Source organism: Chionomys nivalis, chromosome 12, assembly GCF_950005125.1.
Source record: "Chionomys nivalis chromosome 12, mChiNiv1.1, whole genome shotgun sequence".
Lineage (NCBI taxonomy): Eukaryota > Metazoa > Chordata > Mammalia > Rodentia > Cricetidae > Chionomys > Chionomys nivalis.
The window spans coordinates 29,242,194-29,258,017 of NC_080097.1; the positions used below are offsets into that span (position 1 = coordinate 29,242,194).

At 35.1% G+C, this 15,824-nt stretch overlaps 1 protein-coding gene across 1 annotated transcript in view; it reads left to right on the top strand.

Moving 5' to 3' along the window:
* The window catches only part of Diaph3 (diaphanous related formin 3), a 467,044-nt gene that overhangs the window by 304,702 nt on the left and 146,518 nt on the right, over nt 1-15,824 (top strand). The window contains exon 25 of the mRNA XM_057786074.1: nt 11,370-11,505. Coding sequence (XP_057642057.1) covers nt 11,370-11,505 — 136 coding nt within the window. The remainder of the gene's footprint in view (nt 1-11,369; nt 11,506-15,824) is intronic.

Consider the following 15,824-nt stretch of genomic DNA (forward strand, 5'->3'; position numbering starts at 1 on the left):
TAGCAAAGTGCTGAAGGATCAGCAATGTTACCCATGGCTAAGAAGTGCTTTGCTTCCCTCTCCCTCCGAGGCTGACTTTTATAGAAGAGAGGAACTTGAGGGGATTTGGTAATCATGAGCAGCGCATAGCCATTGGGCTATTTAATTCTCACCTCAGGGATGTTTGTCCATTATCATAGTGTACCAGCAAGGAACAGCCGGTGCTCAGTTCAGATGCTGAGTGGGTCCTGCCAGAGCACAGTGTGTTATGTTCACCTATCCTCATAAGTAGCATTGTAAAATGAGCAATGGTGATATTAGAATAAAACCAATGATTAATTTTACAAAATGGAAATTATTTAGTAATCAATTTAAAAGAGTTTTTATTTGTACATTTGTGGAAATTTTCTAGTTATTAAGAAAAATATTTTATTGAAAAATTAGAACCACCTACTTTTGAATTTCTACTAAATTCTGTGAGTATGCTTCTGAAATATTTCCCTTCTTGAATCATTATGAGAATGTTATAGGAGCACAAGAATGCTTTTTATATTGTTTGTTTCCAAAAGAAAATATTTTCTGTTTATTCCTGATGATGAAGCTAGCTATCATGAGTTTGCAGAAAGCAGTCCTATTTATTCCACGTGAGGAGTCAATAAGAGTCCTAAACATGCCTAAGTAAGGCAATCACTGGCAATATATTAGATATTACTGTGTTTGTTTCATAGAGGAAATTAGCCTGCTTCTGACAATACCCACTCCTAGCAATCAGGAGATAAATTCAATCTATGTAGTTAGAGACACGAGACAAAAAGTGAATTCTTAAGAAACAGAGCTCTATTTCAGGCTTACATGAGTTGAGTAAACATGTTTGTTGAAAGAAACAAAACTGAAAGGGCAAGGCTTTTTAAGCTTTTTAAAAGGACATGTCTCTCGTTTTCTGAAACAAATTTAAAAATGCATAAAAATAGCTTGAAAAACATTGAGATGGATATATAAAGCTATTTAAATAGTCTGCACAGACATGAAATATATTTTTTAAAAGTCGGGATCTATGGCTACTTATACTTAATACTATGGTTTTATATTTAAATTTTGTAATACTGATCTATATGCAAAATAGTGTGTTGCTTTCATCTAAAATTAAGCATTTCTTGATTGTAACTTAAACATTGCCCAACTAAAAGTCATTCTAAAATTTACTCTCAAATTTTATATTATTGATATCTTTCAAAAACAGCTTAAGCAATGTTTAATATTTAAGTAAAATATAGGTAATGGAACTAAGTCTCTTTTCCAAAATAAAATTTTTGAGCACATTAGATTTGGTAATATTAAACAATGTGCATACATATGTAAATTGAGTCCTTAGAGGAATAATGGCTAGACTTGAGGTTGAGAACTACATCTTGCCTTCCATATTTATTCATCATGACACCTTCCCTGCCAAGTCATCCAGGCGGCATTGGATGCTTCCACTTCACTACCATTCAACTTAGTATAGCATCCTATTCCAACATCTCTGAATAGAAACACTTACATTCTCATAGAAGCTAAGAAAATTGGCATTCCCCTTATGTTTGATAGAAGCATGATTATTGACAGAAGCTAGAAGATGGATCTTCATGAGTTCTTGCTAAATAAATGTGCTTGAGACACTTGAATGATTATACTCTCATGAAAATCCTCTATAAAATTAGTGATAAAATAAAAAATATTTGTTAACACTATGTGGGCCTCCTCTTATAATACGCTAGGGAAGGGATATAAGGCAAATATGTGAATTAATGTATTTAATTCCAGAAATAGCCACAATTTTATCCTTTTTACAGAAGCAACCGTGACAGTGACACACAGCTCTTCAGTGCCAGATAGCCATTTAAATAACAGAATATGACTTTAGATTCTCATCTCATAAGGTTATTCCATCATTCAAATATATGACAAAAATTCAGATATTTTTAAAGTAATTTATAAAAATAGACAAATTTCATATCTATTCTATTATCAGGGGCGTTTTGTATTATAAACTTTCCACATAATAATGTGCATGAATGCTTTCTTAGAATTAATTTTATATGAGTATCCAGTTACCTTCATTTAATTGTGGAGCCTGAAACATATGTCTAAGGTACACAGAATTACATTAATCTAGATGAGATGCAACATTATAAAATAAAATAAGATCTGCTATCAGCTTCAGAGTATTAGACAGTGGGGAGCTTAGCTTATCAGGCAGGTGTTTGGTGAAGACTGAAAGATCTGTGCTACAGTAATTCGTCCAGCTTCTTTAAGACTCATATACTCTTCTTTTCTGATGTTCTTATGAAGCTTTCTCAGTAATCCACTGAGCCATTTTCAAAAATTTACTGTTGTCTTAGAAAGCTAAGGAAATATTCAAGGACAAAAAGAAAGAGAGAAAGCAGAGTTACCCTGGGCTGGGAAGTTGGAGACCAAGACTTTTATGGAATAAGGACATTACATAAACTTTCAAAATAAGCATGAGATGGAGGGAAACTAATCTCATCCAGATTAGGAAAACAGTCCCCAATTCTTTACAGAAGCTAGCTCAAAGCTCTGTGCTAGAAGACAGTTATGACTTAACAACCCAAGACTTATGGACTAAGCTCAGCAAACTAAGACCACAGTTGCAACTACTAAACAAGTCTGGAGTAGGGTAGTGGTATGACGAGGAGATAAGAAGGTATACATTGACATCCCCTACAAGACTCCCTGTGAAGGGCACAAAATGTTTAAGAAAATGTTTAAGATTTTCAAAAGACTTGATGACTGAAAATGACCACTTAAAAAGAAAAGACCAGTGGAAATGGAGGTATGGGGGTTAGAGTTAAACACATAGTGATCTAGAGTGAGTTGTACTCCACCTGGGAAGAAAGGCATGTTCAATGCAAGTGGTCCTGGGACAACCCAAGGAGATAGTGCAGTCGAGGGAAGCATGGAAGAGGTTAGACAGTATTTCCCATTTTGTAGCAGGAGCCACAAAGTATGGATTGAGTAGAATAAGTTAAGGACGGTAAACATTCAGAACATTGCTTACAGTGTTTCCAGACCAAGAATCCACAAATTTAAAGACTATCTGTAACCCAAAATAAATAAAATGAAACTTAAAATAACCTGTAAACAGTCTGGAGAGACGGTTAAGCGATTTAAGAGTACATACTGCTCTTACAAAGGATGTTCGTTCAGTTCCCAGCACCCAGTTAGAGCAGGCGGTGATTACTAGTACTCCAACTCCAGGGGAATCCAGTGCTGTTGGCCTCTGTGGGCTCATGCAGTCACACACATGTATCCATAGCACATGCCATATCCTGTGAGTGAAAGCACAGGATACCAAGAGCAAAGATTTTTAAAAGCCAAGAACAAGTTATCATTCCATTAGTTCTTTAGGCACAGCGGAGGAAGCCAGTAGAAAGTGTCTTCATATGATGATAAAACATAGTTATTCTTCTAATTTTAACAGGGGCCAAGTTAGGCTATTTATGAAGAAATGGAAAATAAGAATGTATTTGAGTGCAGTCTTGTGCATGTGGCATTCAGAGAACAGCCTTAGCTCTCAGTTTTTGCCTGCTAGCTTGTTTGAGACAGGATCTGTTCTGTTCAGAGCTTGCATGCATCAGGCCAGCTGGACCACGAGCTTCAGAAGATTGTCCTGTCTTTGTTTCCCAGTCACCGAGAAAATGCACTGGAATTAGAGGTGTTTGGGCTAGCTGTGTCCTGCTTTTTTCGTGTGGTTTCTGGAGCTGAGACTCAGGCGCCCAGACCTGCAGGGCAGATGCTTTAGCCACTGAGACATCTTCGCAGCCTCAACAACCTCTTAAAAGGACCTTAAAAACAGATTGGCAAGGTTTTTCTTAACAGGCCAGATAGGATTCAGCTTTCAGGAAGTAATGTTCAAAGCTGGTGAGTTACACACAGTATAAAACAGCATAGCTTTATGAGTATAGCAGTTTTTTCCTACCAAACCATATTTATGAAGCACAATTAACCCACAATGTACAGTTGTCCTCTAAAGGATGTATTCACAGAAGCATTTTTTAAAGAAAGGCTCATGAGGCAAAAGGCATAGAACAAATATAAAAAAAAAATGACATATGTGATAAAAGTTCTTTTATGTAAAAAAGACCTGTAAAAAGAGTAATCAGTTGAGAGAAAGATTTGGAATTCAAAAACTGCTGTATAGTTGAAATGGAAGGAAAGTAAAGATACGAGTTAAATGTAGGGTGTTTCTTAGATTTCTATTGCTGTGAAAAGATATCATGTCCACGGCAACTTTTATAAGGAAAACCTTTATTTGCGGGCCCTCACTTCTAGTTTCCAAGGTTCAGTTCATTATCTTCATGATGGGGAACATGGTGACATGCAGACAGATGTAGTGCTGTAGCTGAGAGCGTTACATCTTTCAGACAACAGGAAGTCCACTGATAGTCACACCCTTTCTCCAACAAGGCCACAGCTTCTAATAGTGTCACTCCTTTTGGAGACCATTTTTTTTTTCAAACCACCACAGGGCATGTTTTGTCTGTATTATAAAATCATTTGGAAAACCTGTAGATTAGACGCATCAGGTGTAAATTCAAAATTGTTGGGGAGAATTATACCAAGAAACATTCAGAATGAAAAATCATAAAATAAGCATATAAAAATAATGCAAAGTAGAACTGATAAGAATAAAAATCATGGGAATGTTTAAAGGATTAATTGCAAAAGAAAACTTGTGTTCATTAGATTTTTCAAGATCTCGAGCCATGAGATACAGAAAAGTCTGAAGTGACACAACAGTTGGTGTAAGGCAAGGAAATAGTGAAGGAAAAAGGAAGGTGTGTTAATAACCAAGTACACTTATAGCAAACATGTTCCCTCATGAAGATGAAAAGCATACTTCACCTGAAGCATCCAAGCGTTACATGTGCCTAAGATAGCCCCAAGTGATAATATAATTGGTGGGGGCATGTTTCAAGACAGGTTTTCTCTGTGTAGCCCGGGCTGTCCTGGAACTCACTCAACCAGGTTGGCCTAAAACTCAGAGATCTACTATATCTGGCTCTGCCTCTCAGAGTTGCAATTAAAGGCATGTGCCACCACTGCTGATAACAAAAATATTGATAAACCATGTGGATAAATCCAGAAATTAGCATTATTCTAGTAAAGTTTTCCAATGTTCTCTTTGTTAATGGTCAGTCAGACAAAAAGATGCTAAAGATGAGAAGCTTTAAACATTTCAGTAAAAGGCTGGTGTAGCTATGTGTGCAAACAAGTAGCAATGGTACTCAAACATTCATTAAAGGACATGCAGTTTGCTAAAGCAAATTGGAGCTATTATTGAAATAGTTTACCTGTTGCTATAAAAGCAAACACAATAAATGTCTTTCTGTCAGTTTTATTTGTTGGTCTCATTGGCATAAATTTAAAGAGAAGAAAATTTTAGAGCATGTAAAAGCATATTATGATTCATGTCAAGAATAAGATCATAGGAAAAACTTAAAACAGAGTACACATATCCTCCTCAAACCGTTCACAAACACTGACTAAACACTGAAGCATCAAAAACAACTGCAAACCTCATAAAGTTCCAAAAATGCCTTCCATTGAAGTACAAAGGATACCTTAAAGACTTAAAGGGGCCATCATTGAAGGAAAAAGACTTTGACTATGTTAACTTTAGGGATAGTCTTTATGAATAGTAGTGTAAATACTGTTGGGATTATATTTGTAAAAATTGACAAAGACATAGTGTCCGAAATTTCTAGAGAACTAATGAGTTTTTTAGAGAAAACTTAGGGTTTTTTTATTGTTTTTTTTTAAAGCAATTTACAGAAAAGGACATAAATACAAATGACTTTATAATAATATTAAATTATCCTTGCATGAAATAGTAGCCAGAACAATATAAGGTAACACATGGTGTGAAACTACTTATGTTAGCAGTGTTAGACTTGTGATGACAATTTACACATTGCATAGGCTGTGGGTATAGTGGAGGTTGAAGTGGATGTGGGTGCACCATTTAACAGCATTTTAACATTTTCCAATAAATTCAGGGATGCTCTAGTCTATCGGTTCATAGGTCCACTTCTTTTTTGAGGGGAGTGGCGTGCAGGTTTTTGTGATGATATTTAACATATGAAATAATATTAACAATGTTATCCAGCAATCTTGCATTTTAAAACATTTTATTTTATTCGAGATTTTTTATTTTAGAAATAAAACTTTGATACATAATGTATGTTTTCAGTTTGTATTGACCTCACTTAAGAACTGGCTGTTGATAATTTTATAAACAAATTTAGGAAACAGTTAATGGCAAGCACTATTAAAGAATTCTTACATCTGAGCAGTAGCTGGGGTATACACTGTTTGTATCCATATCCATATTCATCATAGCCAAACATTGGAAACAACTTAAATGCTACTAATGGAATCAATTCAATAGTATAGACAATATAAATGAATTATAATTTACCTATAAAATGCAGATTACTATTACAAACAATTTTGAAACGAAAAAGCAAGCTATAATGTTAACATAAATGATAATAAATTTTCATGAAATTCAAAGGTAATGTTTATGATAATATTAACTACAACTCATAAGCATTACTCTCTGTCTGAACCTTCTAAGTTTTACACATAAATATACACACATCTACATGAATGCACAAACTCAATTAAATTTAGATCCTTTTGATTTCGTAGGAAAAGTATGTAATGCTATAATAAATATTTAAACCACTTATAGCAGAATTATACACCAGTTATGTTACAAAACTATAGGTGAGACTAAGTTAAGTAGGGGCTCGGTATTTCCCTCTAGAAGTCCGTTCTTGCTAACGGGGTCATACATTTTGGGATTCATATATTTGTTATTATACATAGGTATTATTATATAGGTATTCATGAAAAGTATGTTGTCTTAAAAACTTGTTTTAGTTATTGATTTTCTTTAAAATGGCAACCAAAATCTGTCTAAGGTTTGAAAACCCTCTGTGGTCACTGAAGTGGACTGATAGACCCACAGATCTTTCAAAAAGAGTGTGCATAAGGCTGCATCTAGGGAAGAATTCACAGAGAATGTCTTGTAGCAATATGTACTTGAGTGCAGTCAGCAGTGGTATGCATTTGCTGATTGTCCACACGAGGTGAAGTATAAGATCACTTTTTTGAGTTAGTGGCTTCTATTCAACCAGCTGATATTTCTGGCTCAGTCTTCCTTGCAAATTTTGAACTTGGGATTTACATAATTAAGAAGCAATTTTATCTAATAGACATTCTTTGGTGAATTTTGGTGTTTGAGGCTATATTTGTTTCTTATGATTTGGCCTACAAGAAAGTCCTGAATTACTATTTGTCCTATGATATTATTTGAAGGGTAAATGCTCCTTTATATGCTGAAATTCTCCTAAACAGTTATAATGCCAGAATAAAATGTTTTAAAGTAGGTAGACGTTTTAAAATGAAAATCAGTACTGCATTTTTCCTAAAACAACATGGCTTGGGACCTACTGCAGATTGTATTTCTTAAGGTAAACATTATTTCTATAGATCTTATAAAGTAACTTTGAGTTATTACTCCCCTAAGAGGGTGTGGCAGTTGTATATGGTCTAGAAGCTCTAATAAATGTTCACATTGAAATGTATCCAGTCATTAAAGTAGAATTTACACTATTAATTTGAGAAGTTAATACAATTCATAAATAGGCTGAGTTATTAATGGATGCTTATTTATTTTCCTCAAGCAAGACATACAGTTTTATTCCTGAATATTTGTTTATGCTTTTTACCTCAATCCATCCTTCCTAACCTGTCTCCCTTATGCATTAACATACATGGCTACACATATGGACATTAAAGCAATTATTGTTGAGGAATCCTTAATTATTTAGTTGTTTGTTTATTTGTTTTGGAATTGCCATATCTATCTGCCTAGCTTATGTTGATTTTTAAATCTGCCATTGTCCCATACTTAGCATATGCAGCCATGAAAGAGTGAAAATACACCTACTTTCAAATGCAACTTACTGCTCCCCTGCTTTCAGTACAGGTACTTGACCACATTCTTCCAGAGCTGGCAATCAGAATCCAGTTTGAATTTTGACAGAATTACCTTTTTGAAAGCATCTAAAATTACAGATACCACTTTATAGATTAATAGTAATTGGTGTTAATATTGGTTACAAACTGAAGAGTTTGAGACTTTCCTTACTGACTGTTGGCAGAAGACGCAAGAAAATAGGTCAGATACAGAGAATCATTTATTATTCAGAGAAGGAGTTCCTGAACCTAGACCCTCACGGAAGGTTGTGATAAGACCCACTCACCAGCCACATGGAGAGCAGTTTGTGTTACAGAAAAGAATCTGGGGTGTAATGAGACTGGCATGCTTTCTCCTCTTTCTATTTCTTAACAACAGAGAAGGAGATTTGCGTTAGCAGGATGCACTGCCTCCATCTCCCAGAATGACTACACTTTGAGAAATGACAGTGGAATGAAGGTGGTTGGTTAGTGCTGTCATTTCAGTGTTCAACATCACAATTTAGTGCCTAAAAACTTCTGAATTGCGCCTGGAAAGTCCTAAGTCGTCAGGCTTCACTTACCCATGCAAAAATATAATTGACACCACTAAGAGGGGAATAAAAATAGTATATCTAGAGCCACATATGTATGATCATAGTCTGGGAATTCAGAATCTGCTTACTCCACATTCTATAGTTCAATGTCTGATGGGTTCATGAACTTTTTATACTAACTGAATAAGAAAGTCATAAATCAAGACACTTCAAATAGACTGTTGTGAATGCCGAGTGGGTCACAGCAGATGGGATTCTTTGTTCATAGGTCTCATCCTATGAGGCCATATTCTTAGCCTTTTGCTTAGTGGAAGCTGATGGAATACTTGTGCATTCTAAAGGATTTATCTAATAAACACGAGGATGTTAGGTCAGAGAGATGGGTAAGGAATGGCTATTCAATTGACTAAAGATAGCCCATGATAAATTATATTTAGGCTCTGGGCCTGAAACATTCTCCAAATTAAATGGAATTTTAATCAGCCTATCAGCATTGTGGAGAAGGTTCCATGTAAGGTACCTCAGTCAGTGTTCTGTTGCAGTGGAGAGACATCACGGCTACTGCAACTCCTATTAAAGAATGCATCTAATTGGTGGCTTACTTACAGTTTTAGAGGATCAATCCATTATTCTCAGGACAGAGAGCATGGCAGCAAGCATAGTGCTGGAGCAGTTACTGGAAGCTATATCCTATATCCAGAAAGAAACAGAGTGAACTTGGCAAGGACTTTTGAAACCTAAAAGCACACCCCTAGTTACACTTCCTCCAGCAAGGCCACACCTACTCCAAAGCCACACCTTCCAATCCTTCTAATCCTTTTAAATACCACTTCCGGATGATTAAGTGTTCAAGTATGTGAGCCTATGTGGGACATTCTTATTCAAACCGCTACATTTAGCCAGCTCCTTGATTTTTATAATTCAGCTGTAATCAAACCAGAGGGAGCTTTATTTAGGGTAATTTTTTTTATGATTTTGACCTCTTCTGTTTATTTAAATTATTTCTTATGATTATAAGCACAGCATTCCCCCCTTCCCCTTCTTCCCTCTAAATCTTCCATATTCTCCTCATTGCTCTCTTTTGAATTCATGGCCTCTTTTTTCATTAGTTGTTGTGTTATATATATAAAATCATTTCATTAGTTGTTGTGATATATATATATATATATATATATATATATATATATATATATATGTATGTATTTCCATCCTTGGTTTTTTTTTTTTTTTAAAAAAGGAAGTTCTAAGTTGTCTGGGCGTGTGGTGAGAAGAAAAAGGAGAGACAAGCAGACAGTGGAGATAGCAAACAATGGTAATCCCTCCAGTAGCCGTAGAAAAGAAGGATGTTTTGAATACTCCTTTTTCTGACTGATAGTATTGTCTATATTTCATGTTTCTGTTCTTATATTTGCCTGCTGCCTGTTCTATTACAAAGAAAGAAACTAACATATTTTCATCATTTCCTTTGTTACCTCCCTCTCTTCTGTCCCTTCACCCTATCCTCCATTTAGCATCTCATTAAAGTATATATATTATAATTTACGGTGAGTAGGTTAATATTTTGTGTTTTTTTCTTAGAGTTTTTCTTTCATTGTTCTCATCAATAATATTCTAATTTGTAACTTTTTATAAAAAAACTAATACTATCTCTGGGTTTTAAAAAGATGGTCAAGTGTTGAGAAATAGCTCAGTCAGCCAAAAACTATCAAGCCTGTGTTTGTATTCAAGCAAAAGGTGGGTTTTGCACAATGGTGAATGCTTTTAATCCCAGTGCTAAGAAGGCAGAGACAACCAGGTCCCCAGAGCTTGCTGGTTTGCCCCAGAACTCGCTTGTGAGTCAGGTTAACCAGATTGGTGGGCTCCAGTTTCAGCAGGAGACCTGGTCTCAAAAAATAAGGGTGAGAGCTATTAAGGAAGATGCCTGCCATTAGAATCTGATCCCCAGGTTCATGAGTGTGCACATGAACTCTTGCCTGCTGTGCAGGAGCCGTGGGTTCAATTTCTAGAACTGCATTTAAACGAAAAATACTAAGCTACTTACTTATAGCTTAATTGTACACTTTTATAATATTATTGGTAATTGTAACCTGTTTGTTTTCATTGACACTTAGATAAAATACAGTCTGTTTGTTGTAATGTGATGCCATGCTGTTTGTTGGCACTTATAAAATTCTACCCTTACCTGCTGATTCTCACTAATGCCACATGAGAGGCATTTCTTGATTGGTATAAAACTTAGAAATAAGAAATTAATTAACTAATCACATATCCATTGAGATATTTTCATTAGCATGTTATTGGCTTTGATCAACAGTCGCAGGATCTGGCTTTGATACCTCAAATATTTATACAGTTATCTTTATGACATGCTCTTCTATATGAAAACCCACTCTTCTATATGACCATTACATGGAGCGTTCATCCCTTTTCTATCATTTCTTCAACTGCTTCCCTTGAAGTTGAAATGCGTACAAAAGAGTAAAAAATGGAAGGCTCTTAGAGAGTTAAGACTCTCTTTATATGATAGCCGATTTGATTTGTGTATTAAATGCCTTTTTATTTTTAGTTTCCATCTCTTCCCTTTTAGGTAATTCCATTTACATGCAGGTGCTTTAAGCCTAGGAGGGTATTTATAGATACATATTTTACAAGGGTTTATGTGTATGTATTATATGACTGCTACTTATTTAAGAACTAACTTATCTGAAAACTATTAACTCATGGTTGGAACTTGTGTTTGATTTTAGATAATTTTCTTGTGGATCACTGGTTAATTAATCATTTTTCAAAATTTATTTGTATTAGCAAGCGTTAAATGAAAACATCAAAAAAAGAGAAGCGGCAGAAAAGGACAAGCGTGCCAGACTAGCTAAAGAGCGAGCAGAGAAAGAACGCCTTGAACGCCAACTAGAGAAAAAACGTTTGCTAGAAATGAAAACTGGTGAGTCCTGTTGAGTCCCCATCTATGCGGTGGACACGTTCATGTGGTGCTTCATTAACATCCGAATTTCCTTGGCGAACAAAGAAATAGGACTACCTGTTTCTGTACCTCACCATCGAGCAGATCTTTCCTCAAGCTCCTTCCTCCCTTCGGTTTATCACTGTATGTTGTCTTTCTTCTGGTGTTGGCTCTCTGGAAGACTTGTAGGTCAGGTAGATTCTCTTTCCTTCAGTATTACTTAGGTAACAAGTCTGTAACAGTGCCTGTCTGTTAATACATTTACATCCAATACGAAATTGACACATGGACTGATTTCTTCCAGTGAATGCAGCATAGGCGAGAGAAAAAGAGGATACTGATTAATATAGACTTCAAGTAGGCTGGGGCTGTCACTCTTGCTGGTGTACATGAGCTTGAGACTAAGTTCAGTCCTTAAAACTGAGAAGAGGAGAAGAAAGGAAGGACTAAGGGGGAGGCGAGGTTGGTAAAGAAAATAAAAGAGACACAGAGACTGGAGTGACAAATTTGAATACAACCCTACAGAAACATCTATATATTTTATAAAGTTAAAAAAGTCATTTTCTGATTTGTTTGTTCTGTATTTACCTTATTTTATTTTATTATTATTAGATACCGCTTAGTTTTATAATCAGAGAGAGAAAAGTTATGGATCTGGATGGGAGGGGAGCTAGAGAGGAGAGGGGAAACCATATTCAGAATATATTAAAAATATATAAAAACCTCTATTTTCAATAAAAGAAAAAAGGAAGATACAACTAAATAAGAAAGCAGCATATTAGGTTGTAGTTTTATTGTCAACCTTAACAATTTGACTCTTGTTTCCCAGCGCACTAAGGATTGAAGGTTTTAATATAAAATCCATTAACTTCATTGCTAAATCCTAGTAGCTCACAATTCAGAACAAGAAATGCAGCTAAGGATTCCCCACAGGGAGAGGGTGCCATCCTGTCCTCTTTACTTGCATGTTGATAGTCATATTTTATTTTTAGAAGCAAAATGAATGTAGTAGTGTAGCACACTTGTTTCTTCTAGAAAGGAAGAGTCATCTAGGTCTAATTACATGTTTATGTTAGAAATTCAGAGAAAGTTCAAGGAATTATTAAAAGTGTTACCAAAAATGAATGGCAGAAAAGTGGACTATTGACTGTTTAAATTATTCTGGAATAATCATGAATTAAAATCTTAGCCTAATTTTTGATACATCATTATCTTGTTTGAACATTTGCTCACCGTGTTAAAAGTCACCTACCTGATAATTGAAGGTAGATGGATTATATATACTGTTGAGATTTGGACTGAGCGACTGGGACAAAGAGCCTCTGAGTATTGTTGTTATATCAGTTCATAAAACTGAGATCTGATAGAACTTTTTAATGGGTTTTTCAACAGAATATTAATAATATTCATTTTTATTTCTCTACAATTTAATTTCCATTTTTGAATGGCCAAATTTATTCTTCTACCTTCAATGACTTACTTCTGCAGTATAAAGTCCACCTAAACAAGAGTAGATCAGAAGGCAGTTAGCCATTATTTCTTTCCAGGATTCACTGTTCATATTTAGGCACACTGTCTCTTCAGTACCTTTGAATACAAACCGAGATCCTAGTGAATATACACCTAAATGTCCACACTTAGTATTTCATGTTATTCTTAATACCTTGCCATGGGTTCCCCTTGTTAGGTCATACCTAATTTGGCTTATATTATTCAGTAAGGGAGTAATAGAAATGTTTCTCTAGTTTTTCAATATGAACAGTATACTTGGCCTCACACAGTCAGAAAATGTTTGAATTATTTTATTAAACAGAACAGAGAAGGATGTATTTAAGACTTACAATGCATGTTGCCAAATATTTTGCCAAATATATTCTAATTTTCCCTAACATTCCACATCTAATTTAGGGATATGCATTAGTTGAAAATTCTCATTTTTATGAGATAGACTAAAAAGTTATTTTTAATTTTCATTGGCTTTTGCTTGACTACAGTGAAAATGGTCATTTATATTTATGATTAATTAATATTTCCAATTTTGCAAATTGTATTGCCTTAACCTTTTTCTGTTGGTTTTCATATTAACCAGTTGTAAACAACTAAGTCGCGTTGAAAATATCTTAAAATTGTTCTTCTTTATGTATTTTTTGGCATGTTTGCTTATGTGTGGTTTTGCATGCATGTGTGTGGGTGTGTGAAATTTTCTGTTCTGTTGTCCTACAGTCTTTTGCCTTAATTTCTTTCTATATTATCCATATAGTGATACCCAGTCTCAAAAATTAGAAAATAAAAATAAAGGTCTCCGTTGCCTCTCTTGTTTATCATGGAGCCCATTATTTTTGTCCCATTAGGTTATTTTTATCAATTGTTCTGCAGTGTCTTTTCCAAGATACCGTGTGCAGATGATGACAAATGTGTCTCGATAAGTGCAATGTCTTCGCCTGGTAGGATTTCTTAAATGCCTTGGATATATTAAGGTCATATGTAGTGCTCATTTCGATACTTTCCAGGGGATCTCCATGTTCTTCTGAGCCTAGGCTGGGTTATATCGATTTATAAAAATTTCATTAAACCAGACACAATCTCATAATGCCACATCAGGGCTTTTCTCTTTTCCTTTATTTCTCTTATTTTTTACTTTGTACACACACACACACGCTTTTTTCTTTCCCTCTCTTTTTTCCCTACAGGATCTGTACGTATGTATTATTGCTTCTAGCCTAGTGCTTTCTTGAGATTCCTGAGTATGGGAACAAGTTGGTCCTTGCATCTTTTCTTGGGCTCTTTACTTCTGTTTGCTTCTTTTATCGCATTTTCACATAGTAGCTTTTATTTTTTTCTTATATTTTGCTATCATCCCTTAGGAGCTGATTTGTTTTCTAATGAAAAACAGGAAGTGGGTGAATCTGGTGGGGGGCGTTGGGAAAAATAGAGGGAGGGGAAACCATAGCCAGGATATATTGTATTTAAACAAATATCCAAATATAAAAATATCAATAGATAAAAGATACATAAAATAGAAAGCTGTGATGTTACAAACTACCTTTGAAGACCTTTGGAGATTTGGAGATAAATCCTAATTTTGGTTTAAAGAGTGTAGGGACATAAACCAATCTAGATAGCATGTAAAAGTTTTCTCACCAAAGTTAACAAAAGCAATAAATGACAGTTATTCTGAATATTTCTCTTTGTAAAGACATGATTGTTCATTCAGATCATCAGTCTTTGAAAATGGCTACCATTAGGAAATAAATCATATAGTAATAAAAAGTATTTATTTCTTGTTTGCTGCTTATTTCTAAATGAATCAAACACAGTTACCTTGTTACCTTTTCTAATATCTGTAGAATAAGAATTTTCTGAATTCATTATTTTTACAACTTTTGAAGGCTTTCTGCAATGGAAATAGAAGTTTAGCCTGGCAACATTTGACTTCATTCTTAGAGAAAATACATTGGGTATGTACCTTGTTTTTCATGGTGACAAGTCTGAGCTCCAGTGTTGAATTAGCAAACTATGCTGTGCTTTTCTCTTATTGATCTACTAATGTAGATATTAGGAACTGATATTGACAGAATTGATTTTATATAACAAGGGAAGTATTACCTGTATCTCTAATTTCTAGTTGAAAGTGTTGGTTAGTAAAGTCCCCAGCAGTTGACACTATAGTGTGTTTCCTGTGATGCTTTACCGTATGGCTCGTGGACTTCACACTTTTAAGCATCTTCTTCTGATGGCCAGCTCAAAATTTATATTAAATTTTTATTTGCAGGTATTGCTGTGGTGTAGAATATACTACTTTGCAAACCACTATAGTTGCCTTTAGCCTCGCTGTGCTGGTATAAAGATAGTGTGAAAATGTGAATTCCTGGATGTATATTAGTATTTGTTACTGCTTTGGACGAGGGACTTTATTTCATCTTATTTTTGTTTGTAAGACACCACTCCTGAGGTGATGAGCAAAAGAATACTCCTGTAACTCCGTTATAAACCCACGTGGGCCTTCTTCCCATAGAGTTTCCTGAGGTTAGTATTTCCACCAGGCAAAAAGAACTTAGTTTCTTCACAGATATGCAAATTCTCTCATCACAGAGATGGTGGAGTGATTAAATCCTGTTCTTTCTTCCCTACCATCCATGATGACTGCCATTGGAGGGTCCAGACCTACTTGTGCTCATTCTCCCTGTCCTTCCAGAATGGGGCTTTGTTCACAGGATGAAAGTGGACCTGTGCACTAGAGCTCTTCCAGCAGGAAACTGAATGTTGAAAACCCCGTGGACTAGTCAGTCTGAAAACGAGAG